Below are 21,547 nucleotides of genomic sequence, written 5' to 3'. Positions count from 1 at the left end.
ACCTTCTCTCAAACTATTATCAGCGACAAACATTGCAAAACTCAGGAATAACATGCACAGGACTTTTCTCATTGGCATGATTTATTCCTTAAGCAAATTGGAGAACATCTGAATAAGACTCTGTCATTATATCATACTACCTAAAACACATGGTTTTCAGACACATACGAACACGTGAACAAATCACATGACCAGAGAATCTTGTTTCTCATGGTCTGAAAGTCCTTTTAGGTGCCTTTTGGCAAAGTCCAAGCGTGCTGTCATGTGCCTTTTACTGAGGAGTGGCTTCCTCTTGTTCAGTTTGGCTGGGCAGCCAGCTGGTGGTTCCAAACCTATTCCATTTAATTATGATGGAGGCCACTGTGCCTCGACACAATCCTGTCTCTGAGCTTTAAGGACAATCCCTTCAACCTCATGGCTTGGTTTTTGCTCTGACATGCACTGTCAACTGTTGGACCGTACATAGACAGGTGTGTCTTTCAAAATCATGTCCAATCAATTGAATTCACCACACATGGAATCCAATCAAGTTGTAGAAACATCTCAAGGATGATCAATGGAAACAGGATGTGCCTGAGCTCAATTTCGAGTCTCACAGCAAAGGGTCTGAATACTTATGTAAATAAGGTATTTGTGTATTTTGTATAAATTGGCAAACATGTCTAAAAAACTGTTTTTTGCTTTGCCATTATGGAGTACTGTGTGTAGATTGATGTGAAAAATGTAATCAGTTTTAGAATTTTTGCATTTTATTTTTTAATAACTTTATTTAACCAGGTAGGCCAGTTGAGAACAGGTTCTCATTTACTACTGCGACCTGGCCAAGATAAAGCAAAGTAGTGCAACAAAAACAACGACACAGAGTTACACATGGGATAAACAATCATACAGTCAATAACACAATAGAAAAATTGGTATACAGTGTGTGCAAATGAAGTAAGGAGGTAAGGCATTAAATAGGCCATAGTGGCGAAGTAATTACAATTTAGCAATTAACACTGGAGTGACAGATGAGGATGTGCAAGTAGAAATACCAGTGTGCAAAAAAGAACAGAAAAACAAAAACAAATATGGGATGAGGTAGGTAGTTGGTTAGATAGGCTATTTACAGATGGGCTGTGTACAGCTGCAGCGATCGGTAAGCTGCTCTGACAGCTGACGCTTAAAGTTAGAGAGGGAGATATAAGCCTCCAACTTCAGTGATTTTTGCAATTTGTTCCAGTCATTGGCAGCAGAGAACTGGAAGGAAAGGCGGCCAAAGGAGGTGTTGGCTTTGGGGATGACCAGTGAAATATAGCTGCTGGAGCGCGTGCTACAGGTGGGTGTTGCTATGGTCACCAGTGAGCTGAGATAAGGCGGAGCTTTACCTAGCAAAGACTTATAGATGACCTGGAGCCAGTGGGTTTGGCGACGAATATGTAGCGAGGACCAGCCAATGAGATCATACAGGTCGCAGTGGTGGGTAGTATATGGGGATCTGGTGACAAAACAGATGGCACTGTGATAGACTGCAGCCAATTTGCTGAGTAGTGTTGGAGGCTATTTTGTAAATTACATCGCCGAAGTCAAGGATCGGTAGGATAGTCAGTTTTACAAGGGTATGTTTGGCAGTATGAGTGAAGGAGGCTTTGCTGCAAAATAGGAAGCCGATTCTAGATTTCATTTTGGATTGGAGATGCTTGATGTGACTCTGGAAGGAGAGTTTATAGTCTAGCCAGATACCTAGGTATTTATAGTTGTCAGAACCGTTCAGAGTAGTGATGCTCGTCGGGCAGGTGCGTGCAGCGATCAGTTGAAGAGCATGCATTTTGTTTTACTAGCATTTAAGAGCAGTTGGAGGCCACGGAAGGAGCGTTGTATGGCATTGAAGGTCGTTTGGAGGTTTGTTAACAGTGTCCAAAGAAGGGCCAGATGTATACAGAATGGTGTCGTATGCGTAGAGGTGGATCAAAGAATCACCCGCAGCAAGATCGACATCATTGATAGAAACAGAGAAAAGAGTCAGCCCGAGAATTGAACCCTGTGGCACCCCCATAGAGATTGCCAGAGGTCGGGACAACAGGCCCTTCGATTTGACACACTGAACTCTATCTGAGAAGTAGTTGGTGAACCAGGCGAGGCAGTCATTAGAGAAACCAAGGCTGTTGAGTCTGCCGATAAGAATACAGTGATTGACAGAGTCGAAAGCCTTGGCCAGGTCGATGAAGATGGGGGCACAGTGCTGTCTTTTATTGATGGCGGTTATGATATCGTTTCAGACCTTGAGGGTTGCTGAGGTGCACCCATGACCAGCTCGGAAACTGGATTACACAGCGGAAAAGGTACGGTGGGATTCAAAATTGTGGGTTAGGGTTAATCTCAGACGATATGAAAGAGAGGTTGAACAAACTAGCAATAGGGGTTGCAACAATGGTGGTGGATAATTTTAGGAAGAGATGGTCCAGATTGTCTAGCCCAGCTGATTTGGGCCAGTTGCTGCGGGGGGTGCAGAGCTGTTGGCCAGGGTTGGGGTAGCCAGGTGGAATGCATGGCCAGCCGTAGAGAAATGCTTATTGAAATTCTCGATTATCGTGGATTTAATCAGTGATGACAGTGTTTCCTAGCCTCAGTGCGGCGGGCAGCTGGGAGGAGGTGCTCTTATTCTCCATGGACTTTAGTGTCCCAAAACGTTTTGGAAATAGAATAAGGCTGTAACATAACAAAATGTGGAAAAGGGGTCCGAGAACGCACTGTATCTGATGTAGTATACAATTTTCAGGGACCACTATTAACTTGTGTGCTCTACTTTCAGAACTACTGGCTAAAAATGATACATTTACGTAATTTGGCAGACACTCCTATCCAGAGCAACTTACAGTTGTGAGTGGAAACATTTGTCATACTTGTCCTCCGTAGGAATCAAACCCGCAACCCTGGCGTTGCAAGCGCCATGCTCTACCAACTGAGCCACAGGACCATGTACATACTGTAAGTACCAGAGAATCTCTAAACAGGCAACTCCATTTTGACAAAACTGTTTCTGAACATGAAAGGAAACAAAGACAATGGACACATTAAAGAGGAGCCTAAATAAATCCAGACAAAATCTGTAGTCAAATACAGTTTAATACAACCACTCAATAAGTTATTTACATAAAAAATACCACCAAATACAGTGCCTTGCAAAAGTATTCATACCCTAGGCATTTTTCCTATTTTGTTGCATTACAACCTGTGATCTAAATGGATTTTTATTTGGATTTCATGTAATGGACATATATAAAATAGCATTAAAAAAAACTTGTTTAAAAAAATAAAAAATAATGGAAAAGTGGTGCATGCATATGTATTCACCCCCTTTGCTATAAAGACCCTAAATAAGATCTGGTGCAACCAATTACCTTCAGAAGTAACATAATTTAAATAAAGTCCACCTGTGTGCAAGCTAAGTGTCACATGATCTCAGTATATATATATATATATATATATACATACACATCTGTTTTGAAAGGCTCCAGAGTCTGCAACACCACTAAGCAAGCACCATGAAAACCAAGGAGCTCTCCAAACAGGTCTGGGACAAAGTCGTAGAGAAGTACAGATCAGGGTTGAGTTATAAAAAGATATCCAAAACTTTGAACATCCCACGGAGCACCATTAAATCCATTATAAAAAAATTGAAAGAATATGGCACCACAACAAACCTGCCAAGAGAGGGCCGCCCACCAAAAATCCCAGACCAGGCATTAATCAGAGGCAACAAAGAGACCAAAGATAACACTGAAGGAGCTGCAAAGCTCCACAGCTGAGATTAGAGTATCTGTCCATAGGACCACAAGCCGTACACTCCACGGAGCTGGGCTTTACAGAAGTGTCCAGAAAAGCCATTGCTTGAAGAAAAAAAAAAGAAAACAGGTTTGGTGTTCGCCAAAAGGCATGTGGGAGACTCCCCAAACAAATATAAGGTACTCTGGTTAGATAAGACTAAAATGGAGCTTTTTGGTCATCAAGGAAAACGCTATGTCTGAATCAAACCCAACACCTCTCATCGCCCCGAGAACACCATCCCCACAGTGAAGCATGGTGGTGGCAGCATCATGCTGTGTTTTTTTTCTCCATCAGTAGGAATGGGAAATTGGTTAGAATTGAAGAATGGATGGCGCTAAATACAGGGAAATTCTTAAGGGAAACCTGTTTCAGTCTTCAAGAGATTTGAGACTGGGACATAGGTTCACCTTCCAGCAGGACAATGACCCTAAGCATACCGATAAAGCAACACTTAGTGGTTTAAAGGGAAACATTTAAATGTATTGGAATGGCCTAGTCAAAGCCCAGACCTCAATCCAATTAAGAATCTGTCGTAACTTAAAGATTGCTGTACACCAGCGGAACCCATCCAACTTGAAGGAGCTGGAGCAGTTTTGCCTTGAAGAATGGGCAAAAATCCCAGTGGCTAGATGTGCCAAGCTTATAGAGACATACCCCAAGAGACTTCCAACTCTAATTGCTGCAAAAGGTGGCTCTAAAAAGTATTGACTTTGGGGGGGTGAATAGTTATGCACGATCAAGTGTTACATTTTTTGGTCATATTTCTTGTTTGTTTCACAAGAAAAAAAATGTTGCATCTTCAAAGTGGTAGGCATGTTGTGTAAATCAAATGATACAAACCCACCCCAAAAAATCTATTTTAATTCCAGGTTATAAGGCAACAAAATAGGAAAAATGCCAAGGGGGTGAATACTTTCGCAAGCCACTGTAAGCCACTAAACCATGACAAAAGCAGTGGATAAGGATCATGGTATATAATAAGGACACTTTCAACAGCAATAAATAGAGCAAAAGGAAGGTAGAGGGTCACTTGGCATTAGGATCATATCTCAGTACTAGACACACCTACCTACAGTACATTCTAAAGCCAGAGGGGTAAACCCTAACTTCCACTTACTGGAAGTCAAATTTTCACTTTAGTCTCCCATTGACATCAGTGCATGACTATGTGAAAATTCCAATTAAGTGGCAGTTCGGGTTCCTCCATTGTGACCAGGGCAGGTTCAGTTAAGACACTGGAATGTTTTAAAGGGGCAGAGTGCTGGTGTGCCAGTCAGTCAGCTCAGTCAGTACACAGGCTTGTAGAGGATCTGTCCGTTGAGCAGCCTGCGTTTGAGCTCCTTCCACAACAGGCTGCGCTCCCTCTGGGATCCCTTCATGAAGCCCCTGTTCTCCAGGGCACGGCGAGACAGGTAGGGGATGACCTCGTTGACTGGGCCGTAGGGGACGTACTTGTACACTGGGAATCCAGCCTGGCCTATTCTCAGAGACGGAGAGGGAGTGTGAAACATGTTATGTGACTGGAGAAGCTACAACAACAGGCAATATGTTTCACCCGAGCACAAAAAAACATTAGTTATTTTTGTCTAAACGTTTTAGTTTCTAAACTAATTTTGCAAAACAATAGAAAGCAATATTATATATAACAACCAAATGTGTAAGGAGAACTATGGTATGGTATAAGGTGACTGAGTGAGATCCTGACGTTGTTTGTTTCGCAGTCATCTATAGTTGAGTCTGTGGTATGGAGGCCTAAAGGAGGCTTGCCTTCAAGAACTCTGAAGATTTCTCTCAGAAGATTCCTAACCAAAATGCCAATCAATAAATCTTCATCTCCAATAAACCCATTGACTATACAGCAACAATCTACAGTCCCGTGTTGATATTATTGTACCTAGAGGGAAGCTTATCTGGTCACACATGCCGAGCAGCTGTCCAAAATAGACCTTTTTCTCAGTGGGGGACAGACCCATCTCGTTCATCCTGCCAAAACAACACAGACGGGTTGCAAATATTCAAAAACATAACACTGCTCAATAATAAACATCACCTCACTGACATAAGCATTTATATAATACATTTGCTTTCTATGAAGTTGTGTCACTATTGTTTTGGTGTTTTGTGTAACAACATGTATGTGCGAATTCACTAGCTGATGCACATCCTACCCTAAACGAGTCTAACTGCCTCTTGATTGAATAAAGCCCAGAGGCTGGCCTTACTTTCCCAGGGTGAATTTGACAGTGTCCTCGTTGTGTGACGCCACCATGACATTAGCCTTTCTGTTGTGGTCGATCTCCTCCAACACAAACTCTAAACACCTTCAGAGGATCAGGGAAGAGACAATGAACTTCAGCTAATCCAGTGATCTGATATAATGACTTCATCACATAATGCATATCCCTATTCAAACAAGTAAATACCAAGTTACTAAAGTCACACAGAACACCACTGGGAGTAGGGTGAAGTTGATCTTAGGTCAGTTTAGCATTTTCCACACTAATGGTTAAGGTTAAAATTGGGGGTGGGAAGCTGATCCTAGATCTGTACCTTGGGGCAACTTCACACCGGAGCACATTTATGGGCCTTACTTGTGGTACATTCTATTGGTGGCCTCGTAATCTGGGTTGATGGGGTCCTCATAACCGATTTCCTCCGCTCTGCTCCTCTCCTGGTACATGTAGGCGCCGCGAACCAGCTTGGCCCCAAAGTACCAGCCCTCACGCCGGGACAGCTCCACGTCCACAGACACATTGTCATACGCTTCCTGTAGAAGTCATAATAGGTCACACAATTATATAACGCTATGGTTAACAACACAAATCACCCGAGTGTCCATTACATCTCTTATAAAGGGTAAATGAGGAACACAGTCATGTTATTTTTGTTTAATATGTTCATATCAGATTTATGTGTACACACCTTATCATAAAACTACAAAGATGCAGCATAAACATGGATATAGCAGGTTTAAAAGGTTTATATAGTAGGTTGGTCTTTTATAGGTTAAATATGGAAGGCTTTTATGGGTTAACTATGAAAGGGGTTATGAAATCTGTTTTCCTCTATTCCTAGGGGCATGACAAGTCCATACACAGACAGATGGCCTCCCGACGCTACATAATCTATGAGATTGTACATGTAGTCCCAACAGTCCGGAGCTAGACAAAAATGCAAGGAACATGTTTCCACATGAAGATGAACAACAACCAGAGATGGGAGGGGGGTTGAGGACGGTGTCAAGGACTCACCTTGAGGTAGCACTGGTAGGTATTAAAGATGATGGGCTTCTCTCTGTTGAAGATCCTCTGCATCTCCAGGGTCAGTCTGCTGATGGCCGGCTGAAAGTATGTCTGCTCAGCGTCCACCATCAGCCTCACCCCATTGTCCACTGCATGCTGGGATATGAAAAGCAACAACAGCCTTGTGTTAACCTCCGCTGATAGTCAGCTTTAACCCTAGGTACCTCCTGGGATACAAATGGTGCTTTACTTCAACACAAAAGTGAAGCCATTTGTCTGGATCACTTGAAACATTTCAGTGGTCATGTTATGCCTTCTTTTCTGTTGCTGAGCATTTGGAGGCACTTGGCCACTGCCATCTACTGTTGCCTTTAGTACAGCCATGATAATGTAATATCTAGGGACCAAGCTATTACTTTTATCTATAGAGACTCACTTCAGAGCAAACAGACTCTGGATACAACACGTCATAGAAGTAGACTCTTGCTCCTATTGGAGGAGGGCAATTATAATTCAAACAGAGGGGGCTGAAACCTTTCCCAACAATGACGACATTTCTGAAGTTGCGTTATTCTTTTTTGAAGTTAGTAAATCTGACAAACAAAACTATTGACAAAAGGTTTATTTCCAATAAACTAACGTACGGCCTGGCCTGCTCACTGAGGTTTCTCGTAAAATGTGAGATTAACTGCATCCCATGATCCAATTCATATGTGAACAGCTGGGTCAATATACTGTCGTTAACCAACTGTTGAATTGTAAAACCATGTTTGGCAACAGTGCCCTATACTGAACTCTAGAATCGCCTTACCTTGGCCAGAACATCCACTCTCTGCAGCATCCTCTTCATCTGTTTCTCCTCTTCAACAGTGAACTTCCTCAACAGAGGCTCCAGCTGACCATTCTAGAAGACCAGCGGAAACGCACATTTCATTAAGAGTAAACTTTGACTTGAACTACAAAATGCATTAATGTATGCATGCATATAATGTATGTACACTCTGCATGGATGGATGGACTTGTGCTTCGAGTTTCTGTGTACAAACAAATTCAGGTGGATAGCATTGGCTGCATGTTAAATATTGTAAGGATATGTATGTAAATGTATGTAAATGTGTAATATGTGGCTAGCTCACCTCAACGTTGGGAATGACGAGCAAGTTTGAGATCTTTGTTCTGTCGTTGATCAAGCTATTCCAGTCCAGGAGGTCTATTGTTCTGGAGAACATGATGAAAATGGCAGATTCAAAGTCAAGTCCAGTCCTATACACACATCCTTTCCATTTTATAGTAGATAGACTTTGTGCTCATGATGCATTCCAGGTGAGTTTAACCTCTTACCCTGATGAGCCCAGTTTCTCTCCAGTAAACCAGTTCTCAATGTCGTCTTTATTTCCAACACCCAGCTTAGTCAAACTCTCCTACGGGAAACAACATTTTTTTATAATTTCAATAACTAGCCTAATACTGATGAAACATTAAGGATAGAAGGAATTACTAGCATTTTTTCCCCCACAGGTGTTTTTGTCTCAAAGAAACCATACAGGCTGTCACAGAAATAAAGTCTGTTAGCGCTAGGGAGTCTTTTCAGTAGCTGGGAATCTACTTTTTAAGCTGGGAATCTGCTTGACCTCAGTCACATCTCTACTGTGAGTGTTGCTCCAGGCGATACGCACCTTCAGCTGTTCCAGTTCCAGTTTCTGCTCCAGTGCATCCATGCCAGACTTCCCCTGCTGTGCTGCTAGGAGGTTGAAGAACCTCCTCCATTTCACCAGCACCTCTGAGAACTGGAGCTGGAGAGGGGAGAAGCAGAAAGGGCACCATTTTATACAAATAAATCTGGACTGTCACGATCACTGCCAATGTTAAATCAAGGGCTAAAAAGGGGCGTCTAACAGCCAGTGTCTTACACACCAGAAACTGTGGGCGGCCCAGGGCAGTCATCTTAACGGCAGAAAATCCATCTACAGAGGCCCCCCCTGAGAGGAATAATGAAGATACAACATAATATTTAGTGCAGCAACATAATATTTAGTGCAGAAACAACACCATTGATAAACAGATCATAAGAATCATATTAAGCATGATAGAAGAACATCTGCAATGAGTTTGACCTTTCAAGGATTGTTAGGTTGACCTTTCAAAGACGTTTAGAAAAATAGCATGAATTGATGCAGTCACTGCATTTTTATTGTGTGCTCGCCTGACGCTTTGATGCAGTTTAGGAAGGTCTCCATCTGGGCATCACACTTGGCCTCGTCAGCATAGAAGTAGGTCCTGGCACTGACCACGCCCCCACGACGGTCCCCAAACTGACGGTGGGCCTTGTACTTCTTCTCACGGTGGTCAACGCCTACAGTCAGAAGACAACATGAGACGTCTATCTAGGCGACCAGACTTTCTTCTAGACTAGGGTAGTCACACCGGCCACTGGGAGAAAAGGACAGGAGTAGCCTAGTATCAATAGGAATGACCCACACCACCGTCGGCTAAATCATCTACCGCGGGCCTAATTTGGCACAGATACCTGAAGATCTTTTTCTTTAGAACGTGTGGCAACAGTGACATCAGTCTTAGCATATATCAGCATAAACACATGCATGAGCAGGACTGTGCTTCTTTTCACTGACTCATACGCATACCATCCCATTTTTGGAAATGTGGACAATTCGTCAAAAGAAGTCAAAGAAAATAGATGTTTAGATATCTAGTGCCACTCAGAAAAAATACACGGGGGGAGAGTTGCATACATTTAAGTCCAGGGCCCCAAAACATGCAGCACATGACATGAACCAGGGTTTCAGCTTCTCCCTAACTTAACATGCATATCTGCCCTTTTTAACCCCTCCCCTAGCCTCCAGAGTAAATCCAGATGAAACCACTTGCCTCAACCATGCAAACTCTCATGTCACCTGCTATAAGAGTCCTATATCAACCCTTAAATGACCGCTGGCATAGACCCAGGAGGTTAGCATTCAGACACACGGCTGAAGTAACAGACATTCTGGCAACGTGACCCCCGCTGCTTTCACTCCCCCCACATCCACCAACCAGATTGCTTGATGCACCAGAAATAAATAAATAAAAGTCTGTCAAGTAGTAACATTTACTGTAGTCATGTTCCTGCATTACAAAGTGTTCTCCAGCTGGCACTGCAACAAATTAAGTACACATTAAAAACAAGTCCATCATAAAGTACTGTAAATGACAACTTTTGACATTCCGCCAGCAAATACACACCTGGACTTTCTTTCTCAGCTTCAGACACACAGGAGCTGAAACAGATGAAACATCAAATTAACACTATTAGGTCTAATATCAATGCTGGTCTGCCACCTCCACTATAACAGCAAATGATAACTGTAAATGTGTTCAGGTGTTTAGTACCATATAAGATGTTGGACATCATGTTGAAGTACGTAGATAAGGTGTAAGATGAGGTTTTCAAATGCATTAGGAGTTTGAATTTCATAACTCAAGGTCATGCGCTAAAGATTATCACGTTGTGTGACAGGCTCCCCATGCAGGAGCTGTTAATATCAGTTTGAGCACGGCGTTTGACAACCTATCCAGTGTGTGTGCCAATATGTTGACAGTGCTATAAACGGTACGCTTGGCAGCACAGGGGGCCTAACGTTAGGTAGAAGTACAAATGTCCTGCTATTTGATCCCTTGTGCTGTTGTGGACTTCTGATAACAGAGTGCTGACTGTGAGTCACAAGGGGGGCTGTTTCAAAACCTCAGTGCATCACACATGGCCTAGGTTAATCCAGTCTAGATCCACCACTCTAAAACCCAAGCTTGAATAAAATGAAGGATATTGAGCTCTCATTAGCACATTACTGAATTGATCTCCTTGAGCTATTTTGTTGTCTCAGTGGCTGCGTCGCTCAATGTTATTAGGGCTGGGAATTGCCAGGGACCTCACGATACGATCGCGATACTTTAGGTGCCGATACAATATGTATTGCGATTCTCACAATTCTATATGTATTGCCATTCGATACCGTGATTTGCTGTCCCAAGCATATTGCTCACTATATGTCTGCTGCAGAGGAACAAGAAAGAGCACGAGAAAACAGGTTTTGATCAGTCAGGGAAATGAAAGTGCTGAAAAAATGTTGGCTCACTGAGTTTTGGCGCAAGTAGATCCGACAAGCTTTACCTACAGTAACACATGTTATTTGTATTATTTATTTTTCCACAATCGATACTTGGGAGTCAAATATCTACACTGAGTATACAAAACATTAGGAACACCTTCCTAATATTGAGTTACACCCCCTTTGACCCCAGAAGAGCCTCAATTTGTCAGGGCACCTACTACCAAACCCTGTTCAAAAGGCACTTAAATCTTTTGTCTTGCCCATTCACCCTCTGAAAGGCACATATACACAATCCATGTCTGAATTGTCTCAAGGCTTAAAAATCCTTCTTTAACCTGTCTCCTCCCCTTCATCTACACTGATTTAAGTGGATTTAACAAGTGATATCAATAAGGGATCATAGCTTTCACCTGGATTCACCTGGTTAGTCTATGTCATGGAAAAATGTTTTGTATACTCAGTGTATATAATATTGTCCCCAAAAAATATTGTGATATGTAGCTATCTATTTTTTGCAACATCACTAAATGTTATCTGGGGATAAATAATTGCACATGTTGAACTCTACAATCTCAATGGAAATTTGACATTTGAAACTCAAAGCATGTCCTTTGCCAACGCTAATAAAAATAAAAGGTTGACCGGAACTCTGGTACACTCCCACAATGATTAATTCACAAAAGGTTGATCCTGTACGGACGGACCATCATCACGTTAAGGGGGTGTTAAAGCCTTACTTGTCTGAACAATTCCAGTGAATATGAGTCATCCTTCACCCTGGTACATCCAATTATTAACACGAGAGGAGAGGATGTTTTGCGTTATTCCATCCATGAAGTTTGGCTCTAAAGGTGCAGATTAGTCTCCTCATGTGAAGAGTTCGACAGCAATTATGAGGCAAGGCCAGAATGTTACCAAGTTTGTCTTTGATGGTATCACTAACCCATTCACTGTTATTCCCATCCACCATCCATCACCCCACCCCCTGGCTCACCTTTGACCTGTTGCTGAGACATTGCTATGCAGCAACTCCTTCCCTAATCATTAGTTTACATCAGAAACCAAGGGAGATGGAGGCAGCTGGCTGATGGGTAACCCAAAATACTGAGCCACCTAGTACACAGCCTTCTCTAATCTGTTCCATAACTTGCAATGATTTGTAGACCCCAATACTGTCATATATGGACATTTCCTTATGGTTGAGTTGATAGAGAAAGTAGGATTTTGTTCACAACATGTGTTCTGCAACATGTTTTTAATGACGAAATGCGCGCTATGCATGCATAAATGGTATGCATCACTGAATCTTTCTGTAACACAAAATATAACATTTGTTAACATTGAATGTATTTCTGCTGGACTCAAGCCCCTTCCTCAAATGTACACTTTAATTGGAACCATTCAGTGGGCCCGCTTCAGTATTCCGATTGTTAGTTCAGCTTGAATGTGTGCATAGCCCGTCTAAGAAAATCCCTGACCAAACAGGAGAGGGCTGCTTTCCAAAACACATCACATAACACTCCCTGGGCTTCCTTTGAAAGGCTGCGTCAAGTTACCCAACAAGGCTGGCTTGTTTCAATCCACCTCATGTGACTGCATTCTCAAAGGGACTGGAATAAATGTGCTCCTTCAGCTCAACAAATCTGGCGAGAGGGGTATGTCTGAACTGACCAATAGTGTCTGAGTATTGCTGGGCAACGTCAGATACTGAAAGTGACGCAAGAAAAATGTTTTATGGTGGGACGTTGTAAACACCGGTTTTAATGAATATGAAACACGTGTAAGGCTGTGGGTTTCAAAGGGAGAAAGACAGACATAGCAGGGAGAACTTACAGTAAAATCAGAGAAAAGTACAACATATGGAACTGTATGCCGTAACCTTGCCAAATAGTATTGGATCAGATAGGGTGATTTTGACAATGGCATTTTGCCGTAGGTCAATTGCATAACATGTTTACATAGTAGCCAATGAGGTAGTAATATAGGCATCTCACTCCATAGCACATAGTTATAAATAAATCAATGATTCCTAATCAATAACTAAAATGTTGATGCTTGTGTTTGAAGTGTGGAGCCCTATATCCTTTATTAGAGTTATAGAGGCCGGGTTTGTGAGATATAGACTAGGGATGACAGAGACTACTTACTCCATCTCCTTCTTCTCTGCCTCCTCTTGCGTCAGGTCCTCCTCCACACTGTAATCCAGGACTGACCCCACGCCAAAGGCCTGGTTCTTATGGATCAGAGGCTTGATGGAGTTATGGTCCTCCCCAGCTACAAACTGCCCGTAGAACGTCATCTTCATCAGCCTCTCAAACAGCCGCTTGCCAAACACTTTCTTGCTGAGGTCCATCAACTGAGACAGAGCAAATAATCAACTGAGTTAGACCCACAACTCCCCAGCTCGAGTAGTGTTCCTTAAAATGTGTAGGGCTTTGACGATACCAGTATCGCAATTTTTTTTGGGGGGTCCTTTAAAAACCTGCTGTATGTTAAAATATTGTGAGCTATAGCTTGGAAAATACATAAATGTGACTCTGGATGACAAGATGTTCACAATTACTAACAATTAATCCTAGTAAAAATACCCTGTCTTGGGTCAGTTGGGATCACCACTTTATTTTAAGAATGTTAAATGTCAGAATAATAATAAGATTTATTTCAGCTTTTATTTCTTTCATCACATTCCCAGTGGGTCAGAATTTGACATACACAATTAGTATTTGGTAGCATTGCCTTTAAATTGTTTAACTTGGGTCAAACATTTCAGGTAGCCTTCCACAAGCTTCCCACAATAAGTTGGGTGAATATTGGACCATTCCTCCCTGACAGAGCTGGTGTAACTGAGTCAGGTTTGTAGGCCTCCTTGCTCGCACACGCTTTTTCAGTTCTGCCCACACATTTTCTATAGGATTGAGGTCAGGGCTTTGCGATGGCCACTCCAGTACCTTGACTTTACTGTCCTTAAGCAATTTTGCCACAACTTTGGAAGTATGCTTGGGGTCATTGTCCATTTGGAAAAACCAATTGCGACCAAGCTTTAATTTCCTGACTGATGTCTTGAGATGTTGCTTCAATATATCCACATAATTTCCTACCTCCTCAGGATGCCATCTATTTTGTGAAGTGAACCAGTCCCTCCTGCAGCAAAGCAACATGATGCTGCCACCCCCGTGCTTCACGGTTGGGATGGTGTTCTTCGGCTTGCAAGCCTCCCCCATTTTCCTCCAAACATAACAATGGTCATTATGGCCAAACAGTTCTATTTTTGTTTCATCAGAGCAGAGTACATTTCTCCAAAAAGTACCATCTTTGTCTCCATGTAAAGTTGCAAATCGTAGTCTGGCTTTTTATGGCAGTTTTGGAGCAGTGGCTTCTTCCTTGCTGAGCGGCCTTTCAGGTTATGTCGATATAGGACTCGTTTTACTATGGATATAGATACTTTTGTGCCTGTTTGTACCTCCAGCATCTCCACAAGGTTTTTTGCTGTTGTTCTAGGAGTGATTTGCACTTTTCGCACCAAAGTACGTTCATCTCTAGGAGACAGAACACATCTCCTTCCTAAGCGGTATGGCGGTTGCGTGGTCCCATGGTGTTTATAATTGCATACTATTGTTTGTACTATTGTTTGTTTGTATTGTTTCAGGCATTTGGAAATTGCTCCCAAGGATGAACCAGACTCGTGGAGGTCTACAATTATGATTTTGCGATGCCGATACCGATTATTGGAGGACCAAAAAAGCCGATGCCAATTAAATCGGCTGATTTTTTTTATTTATATGTAGTAATGACAATTACAACAATACTGAATGAACACTTATTTTAACTTAATATAATACATCAATAAAATCAATATATATAGCCTCAAGTAAATAATGAAACATGTTCAATTTGGTTTAAATAATGCAAAAGCAAAGTGTTGGAGAAGAAAGTAAAAGTGCAATATGTGCTATGAAAGAAAGCTAATGTTTCAGTTCCTTGCTCAGAACATGAGAACATATGAAAGCTGGTGGTTCCTTTTAACATGAGTCTTCAATATTCCCAGGTAAGAAGTTTTAGGTTGTAGTTATTATAGGAATTATAGGACTATTTCCCTCTATACCATTTGTATTTCATTAACCTTTGACTATTGGATGTTCTTATAGGCACTATAGTATTGCCAGTGTAACAGTATAGCTTCCGTCCCTCTCCTCGCTCCTCACTGGGCTCGAACCAGCAACACAATGACAACAGCCACCCTCGAAGCAGCGTTACCCATGCAGAGCAAGGGGAACAACTACTAGAAGGCTCAGAGCGAGTGACGTTTGAAATGCTATTAGCGCGCGCTAACTAGCTAGCCATTTCACTTCGGTTACACCAGCCTCATCTCAGGAGTTGATAGGCTTGAAGTCATAAACAGCCCAACGCACAATGAAGAGCTGCTGGCAAAATGCACGAAAATGCTGTTTGAATGAATGTTTACGCGCCTGCTTCTGCCTACCACCGCTCAGTCAGATACTTAGATACTTGTACGCTCAGTCAGATTATATGCAACGCGGGACACGCTAGATAATATCTAGTAATATCATCAACCATGTGTAGTTAACTAGTGATTATGATTGATTGTTTTTTATAAGAGAAGTTTAATGCTAGCTAGCAACTTACCTTGGCTTACTGCATTCGCGTAACAGGCAGTCTCCTTGTGGAGTGCAACGAGAGAGAGTCAGGTCGTTATTGCGTTGGACTAGTTAACTGTACGGTTGCAAGTTTGGATCCCACGAGCTGACAAGGTGAAAATCTGTCGTTCTGCCCCTGAACAAGGCAGTTATCCCACCGTTCCTAGGCCGTAATTGAAAATAAGAATGTGTTCTTAACTGACTTGCCTAGTTAAATAAAGGTATAAAAAAAATATGAAAAAAAAATACAAATAAAAATCGCCGCCCAAAAATACTGATTTCCGATTGTTATGGAAACTTGAAATCTGCCCTAATTAATCGGCCATTCCGATTAATCGGCCGACCTCTAGTATAGAGACACGTTAGTGTGTTTTTGGAGAGCGAGATTCCCAAAATAAAAAAATGCAGCAGCAGTCAACTTCATCACTGGCCCTTCTGCACATATAAGGCTGAACAATATATGGTCAACAACCACATCAAAAGTCAACAACCACTTCAAAGGTCATGCGTCAGTGAGGCACAGAGGTACTATTTCTTTCTTTGTTTTTGGAATATATTTGACGTTCACGTTTTTTGATTTGCCCTGTTTTTTCAGTTACATCAGTGTATTTAATTAAGTTGTATAACTTGTTACTTTACTATTATTCCTCTCTTCCAGAGTTCACAATCATAAAGTGTGGCTTCAGTTGCAGAAATGTGACACACTTTCAATGTTGCTATTGCACAGGAACTATAATCAACAGAACACAGTTTCTGAAGCACCTGACATACCATCAGCATCCAGTGGCCCCTCAAGAGCACCCAGAGGCCCTTAAACAGTCCCCAGGGCAACTGTGCTATGTGGTTTAGTAAAGATGACGTAGAAGTCACCTGAGTCTCTGATCTCTTTACTGGAGCTGGTATAACTTAGTGTACAAAGCACATTCATACATGTCAGTATGCCTATATGGTCTCCATTCTCATGAGGAAAGTAAATAGCATTATAAATCAGGACAGGTAGTAACTGATATATATATATATATATATATATATATATACTCAATTAAATAATATAATTACAAAGTTATAACATTTATCAACACAATTTTACCAGTACATGACATACATAACAAGAATGTTGTTCACTGCAACAATATCAGTAGCTTGTCTCAAATATAGCATGAACCAAAAAGTGTTATGTGCTGGTACCACTTTATATAATATTTCTTACGACGCCTTGCACAAACGTGTGTTCGTATTCAGTGTGTGACTGTCAAACCTCAAATGGACAAAAAAAACACCGGTGGGTGGGGTCAAACGTGGGCCTCCGCCCACAATGAGCCCCACCCAGAACTGCACACTGCAGTCAGGTGTACTTGGCCTCTCTACATCCTTGTATTGCTCGTTATGTAGTCACGTGGGTCGCGCGTAAAGCAAGCTACAATATGTGGTCAGAGCAAGCAATTGAATGAAAGTAGTGAATTTTAGCTTTTTCACTGCGAGACTCCCTGGACCCCTGTTAACATGCCATTTTGTGTTTTTGAATAATGGTTATTTGACAGTCAGAAATGTTAATCACTTGTATCATAGTTCTACTAACCACACCATTTACTACTAACCACAATGTAGCAAAAACAATCTCATCAAAAGAATGTCCCTACCTCCTTGTTCTTGTCAACGAGGAAGTCGAATGTGCAAAGCTTGAAGACCAACAGACTTCTAAGCAGCTCAATGTTATCTTTACTTTTATACGCTTCGTGTGTATTATCAAAGTCGATTGCGATCTTCCGTGTTTGAGCATCGGTGTTATTTTTTGTTTGGCTGATGAGGTCTGCTTGAACAGCTTTCACCACGGTGCACTCAACAAGTTGCTGCTCTTCTTTCCCTCCTTCAACCTCCTTACGTTGCTTGGATGCGACCGTGGACCGAAATCTCCCCTGAGACAAGCATATTCTCTTGATGTTGTCAGAATTTGCCCTGACTAGACCTGGTATTACTTTAGTGTACGACATTAGTTAGCTGTATTTAAAGTCATAAAAAATATTGCGTTAGAGGGCGCGTAGCTATAGCAGTTCTAGTTCGTAGTTCGACTGACAGTTGGTGCGCATGCGCAGTGTTTATAAGGCAAGGACCGCCTACTCTGACGCGTTTAGCATGAACTCGGTGTTATGAGGAACTCCCCCTTCCCACTGTTCGGCAAATAATAAGGCGACAGCATGTCCTTCATAAGAACTACAATCAAATCAAAGGTGACATTTGGGTTGTTGAATTATAAATCTTGAGATGGCGTATAGCTGCAGAATGCTGTGGTAGCCATGTTGGTTAAGTGTGCCTTGAATTCTAAATAAATCACAGGGTCACCAGAAAAGCACCCCCACACATCCCACCTCCTCCTCCATGCTTCACGGTGGGAACCACACATGCGGAGGTCTTCCATTCACCTACTCTGCGTCACAAAGACATGACGGATGGAACCAAAAATCCCACATTTGGACTCTTCAGACCAAAGGACAGATTTCCACCAGTCTAATTTCAATTGCTCGTGTTTCTTGGCCAAAGCCAGTCTGTTCTTCTATCCTTTGGTAGTGGTTTCTTTGCAGTAATTCAACCATGAATGCCTGATTCACCCAGTCTCCTCTGAACAGTTGATGTTGAGATGTGTCTGCAATTATTTGGGCTGCAATCTGACGTGCAGTTAACTATATTGAATTTATCCTCTGCAGCAAAGGTAACTCTGGGATTCCTTTTCTGTGGGGGTCCTCATGAGAGCCAGTTTCATCATAGCGCTTTAATGGTTTTTGTGACTGCACAGGATCCGGACCCTTTAAAAAAAATTATTGGCCTACAATGACATACCCAAATCTAACTGCCTGTAGCTCAGGCAGTGAAGCAAGAATACGCATATTATTGATACCATTTGAAAGGAAACACCTTTAAGTTTGTGGAAATGTGAAATTAATGTAGGATAATATAACACATTAGATCTGGTGAAAGAAAATACAAAGAAAAAAAACAACAGTTTAAAAAAAATGTGTACCATCTTTGAAATGCAAGAGAAAGGCCTTAATGTATTATTCCAGCCCAGGCACAATTTAGATTTTGGCCACTAGATGGCAGGTATGGTGTATGTGCAAAGTTTAGACTGATCCAATGAACCATTACATTTCTGTTCAAAATGTATCAAGACTGCCCAAATGTTCCTAATTGTTTTATTAATAACTTTTCAAGTTTATAACTCTTCAAACAATAGCATGGTATTCTTTCACTGTAATAGCTTTTGTAAATTGGACAATGCAGTTAGATTAACAAGAATTTAAGCTTTTTGCCAAAATCAGATATGTCTATGTCCTGGGAAATGTTCTTGTTACTTACAACCTCATGCTAATCACATTAGCCTACGTTAGCTCAACCGTCACTTGGGGGGAACCATTGATCCCGAAGAAGTTTTAAGCCCCTGATGCGATAGTATAATGCCAGTCTGGATATATATACTACCAGTCAAAAGTTTTGACACACCTACTCATTCAATGGTTTTTCTTTATTTAGACTATTTTCTACATTGTATAATAATATCGAAGACATCAAAACTATGAAATAACACATATGGAATCATGTAGTAACCAAAAAAGTGTTAAAATTAAAGTATGTTTTATATTTGAGATTCTTCAAAGTAGCCACTCTTTGCCTTGATGACAGCTTTGCACACTCTTGGCATTCTTCATACTCGTCGCCAAACCCACTGGCTCCAGGTCATCTACAAGACCCTGCTAGGTAAAGTCCCCCCTTATCTCAGCTCGCTGGTCACCATAGCAGCACCCACCTGTAGCACACGCTCCAGCAGGTATATCTCTCTGGTCACCCCCAAAGCCAATTCCTCATTTGGCCGCCTCTCCTTCCAGTTCTCTGCTGCCAATGACTGGAACAAACTACAAAATCACTGAAACTGGAAACACTTATCTCCCTCACTAGCTTTAAGCACCAGCTGTCAGAGCAGCTCACAGATTACTGCACCTGTACATAGCCCATGTATAATTTAGCCAAAACAACTACCCCATCCCCTACTGTTTTTATTTATTTATTTATTTTATTCCCCATTATTTCTATTTCTACCTTGTACATTCTTCCACTGCAAATCTACCATTCCAGTGTTGTACTTGCCATATTGTATTTACCTCTCCACCATGGCCTTTTTTTGCCTTTACCTCCCTTATCTCACCTCATTTGCTCACATTGTATATAGACTTACTTTTCTACTGTATTAATGACTGTATGTTTTTTTTACTCCATGTGTAACTCTGTGTTGTTGTATGTGTTGAACTGCTTTGTTTTATCTTGGCCAGGTCGCAATTGTAAATGAGAACTTGCCTACCTGGTTAAATAAAGATTAAATAAATACATTAAAAAAATGCTCTCAACCATGAGGTAGTCACCTGGAATGCATTTAAATTAACAGGTGTGCCTTGTTAAAAGTTAATTTGTGGAATTGCTTTCCTTCTTAATGCATTTGAACTAGTCAGTTGTGTTGTGACATGGTAGGGTTGGTTTACAGAAGATAGCCCTATTTGGTGAAAAACCCAGTCCATATTATGGCAAGAACAGCTCAAACAAGCAAAGTGAAACGACAGTCCATCATTACTTTAAGACATGGAGGTCAGTCAATGCGGAAAATTTAAGCCTATTGTTAAGGTGTGCTAGTGTATTTGCCTGGCGGCATCTTCTGTCTGGGGATACAGCAATCGATGAGCTTATCCTACACCTTAATACCGTCTGGGAGCCAGAATTTTACAACCATGCAGTCATAAAGGTTTTATATTCAGCTTCTGTTTGAAAAGATAACCCTTCACCCAAGTCAATACATATGCATACATGGCCTGAATAAATGTCAAACCAGTTATCATACGTCAAATCAAATAAAATGTTATTGGTCATATACACATGGTTAGCAGATGTTAATGCAAGTGTAGCGAAATGCTTGTGCTTCTAGTTCCAACCATGCAGTAATATCTAACAAGTAATCGAACAATTTCACAACAACTACCTTAAACACACACAAGGGTAAAGGAATTAATAAGAATATGTACATATAAATATATGGTTGAGTGATGGCCGAACGGCATAGGCAGGATGCAGTAGATGGTATAGAGTACAGTATATACATATGAGATGAGTAATGTAGGGTATGTAAACATTATATAAAGTGGCATTGTTTAAAATGACTAGTGATACATTTCTTACATCCAATTTTGTATTATTAAAGTGGCTAGAGATTTGAGTCAGTATGTTGGCAGCAGCCACTCAATGTTAATGATGGCTGTTTAACAGTCTGATGACCTTGAGATAGAAGCTGTTTTTCAGTCTCTCGGTCCCAGATTTGATGCACCTGTACTGACTTCGCCTTCTGGATGATAGCGGGGTGAACAGGCAGTGGCTCGGGTTGTTGTTGTCCTTGATGATATTTTTGACGTTCCTGTGACATCGGGTGGTGTAGGTGTCTTGGAGGGCTGGTAGTTTGCCCCCTGTGATGTGTTGTGCAGACCTCACTACCCTCTGGAGAGCCTTGCGGTTGTGGGATGAGCAGTTGCCGTACCAGGCGGTGATACAGCCCGACAGGATGCTCTCGATTGTGCATCTGTAAAAGTTTGTGAGTGTTTTTGGTGACAAGCCAATTTTCTCCAGCCTCCAGAGGTTGAAGAGGCGCTGTTGCGCATTCTTCACTACGCTGTCTGTGTGGGTGGACCATTTCAGGTTGTCAATGATG

At 41.6% G+C, this 21,547-nt stretch overlaps 1 protein-coding gene across 3 annotated transcripts; it reads right to left on the bottom strand.

Moving 5' to 3' along the window:
* Positions 1-3,090: 3,090 nt before the first annotated feature.
* LOC139408764 (proline dehydrogenase 1, mitochondrial-like) lies at positions 3,091-17,901 on the bottom strand. 3 transcript variants are annotated; one of them, XR_011634320.1, is made up of 15 exons: positions 17,451-17,884; positions 13,303-13,511; positions 10,290-10,324; positions 9,253-9,402; positions 8,964-9,028; positions 8,726-8,842; positions 8,391-8,470; positions 8,186-8,267; positions 7,861-7,953; positions 7,059-7,205; positions 6,399-6,574; positions 6,030-6,128; positions 5,702-5,790; positions 4,744-5,284; positions 3,091-3,178 (listed from the first exon to the last, which is right to left on the bottom strand). XR_011634320.1 is itself a non-coding variant. In XM_071153061.1 (14 exons), the coding sequence occupies exons 1-14, from the start codon at positions 17,799-17,801 to the stop codon at positions 5,094-5,096; spliced, it is 1,884 nt and encodes a 627-aa protein (XP_071009162.1). In that variant the 5' UTR covers positions 17,802-17,901; the 3' UTR covers positions 3,091-5,093. The 3 variants fall into 3 exon arrangements, 1 of the variants encoding a protein (XP_071009162.1); XR_011634319.1 differs by having other exon boundaries at positions 4,542-5,284; positions 17,451-17,883; XM_071153061.1 differs by having other exon boundaries at positions 3,091-5,284; positions 17,451-17,901.
* Between the last annotated feature and the right edge of the window lie 3,646 nt (positions 17,902-21,547).

This window comes from Oncorhynchus clarkii, chromosome 5 (genome assembly GCF_045791955.1).
Source record: "Oncorhynchus clarkii lewisi isolate Uvic-CL-2024 chromosome 5, UVic_Ocla_1.0, whole genome shotgun sequence".
Lineage (NCBI taxonomy): Eukaryota > Metazoa > Chordata > Actinopteri > Salmoniformes > Salmonidae > Oncorhynchus > Oncorhynchus clarkii.
Note: the sequence above shows the minus strand (reverse complement) of the source record. Positions and strands in the feature narration are given on the sequence as shown.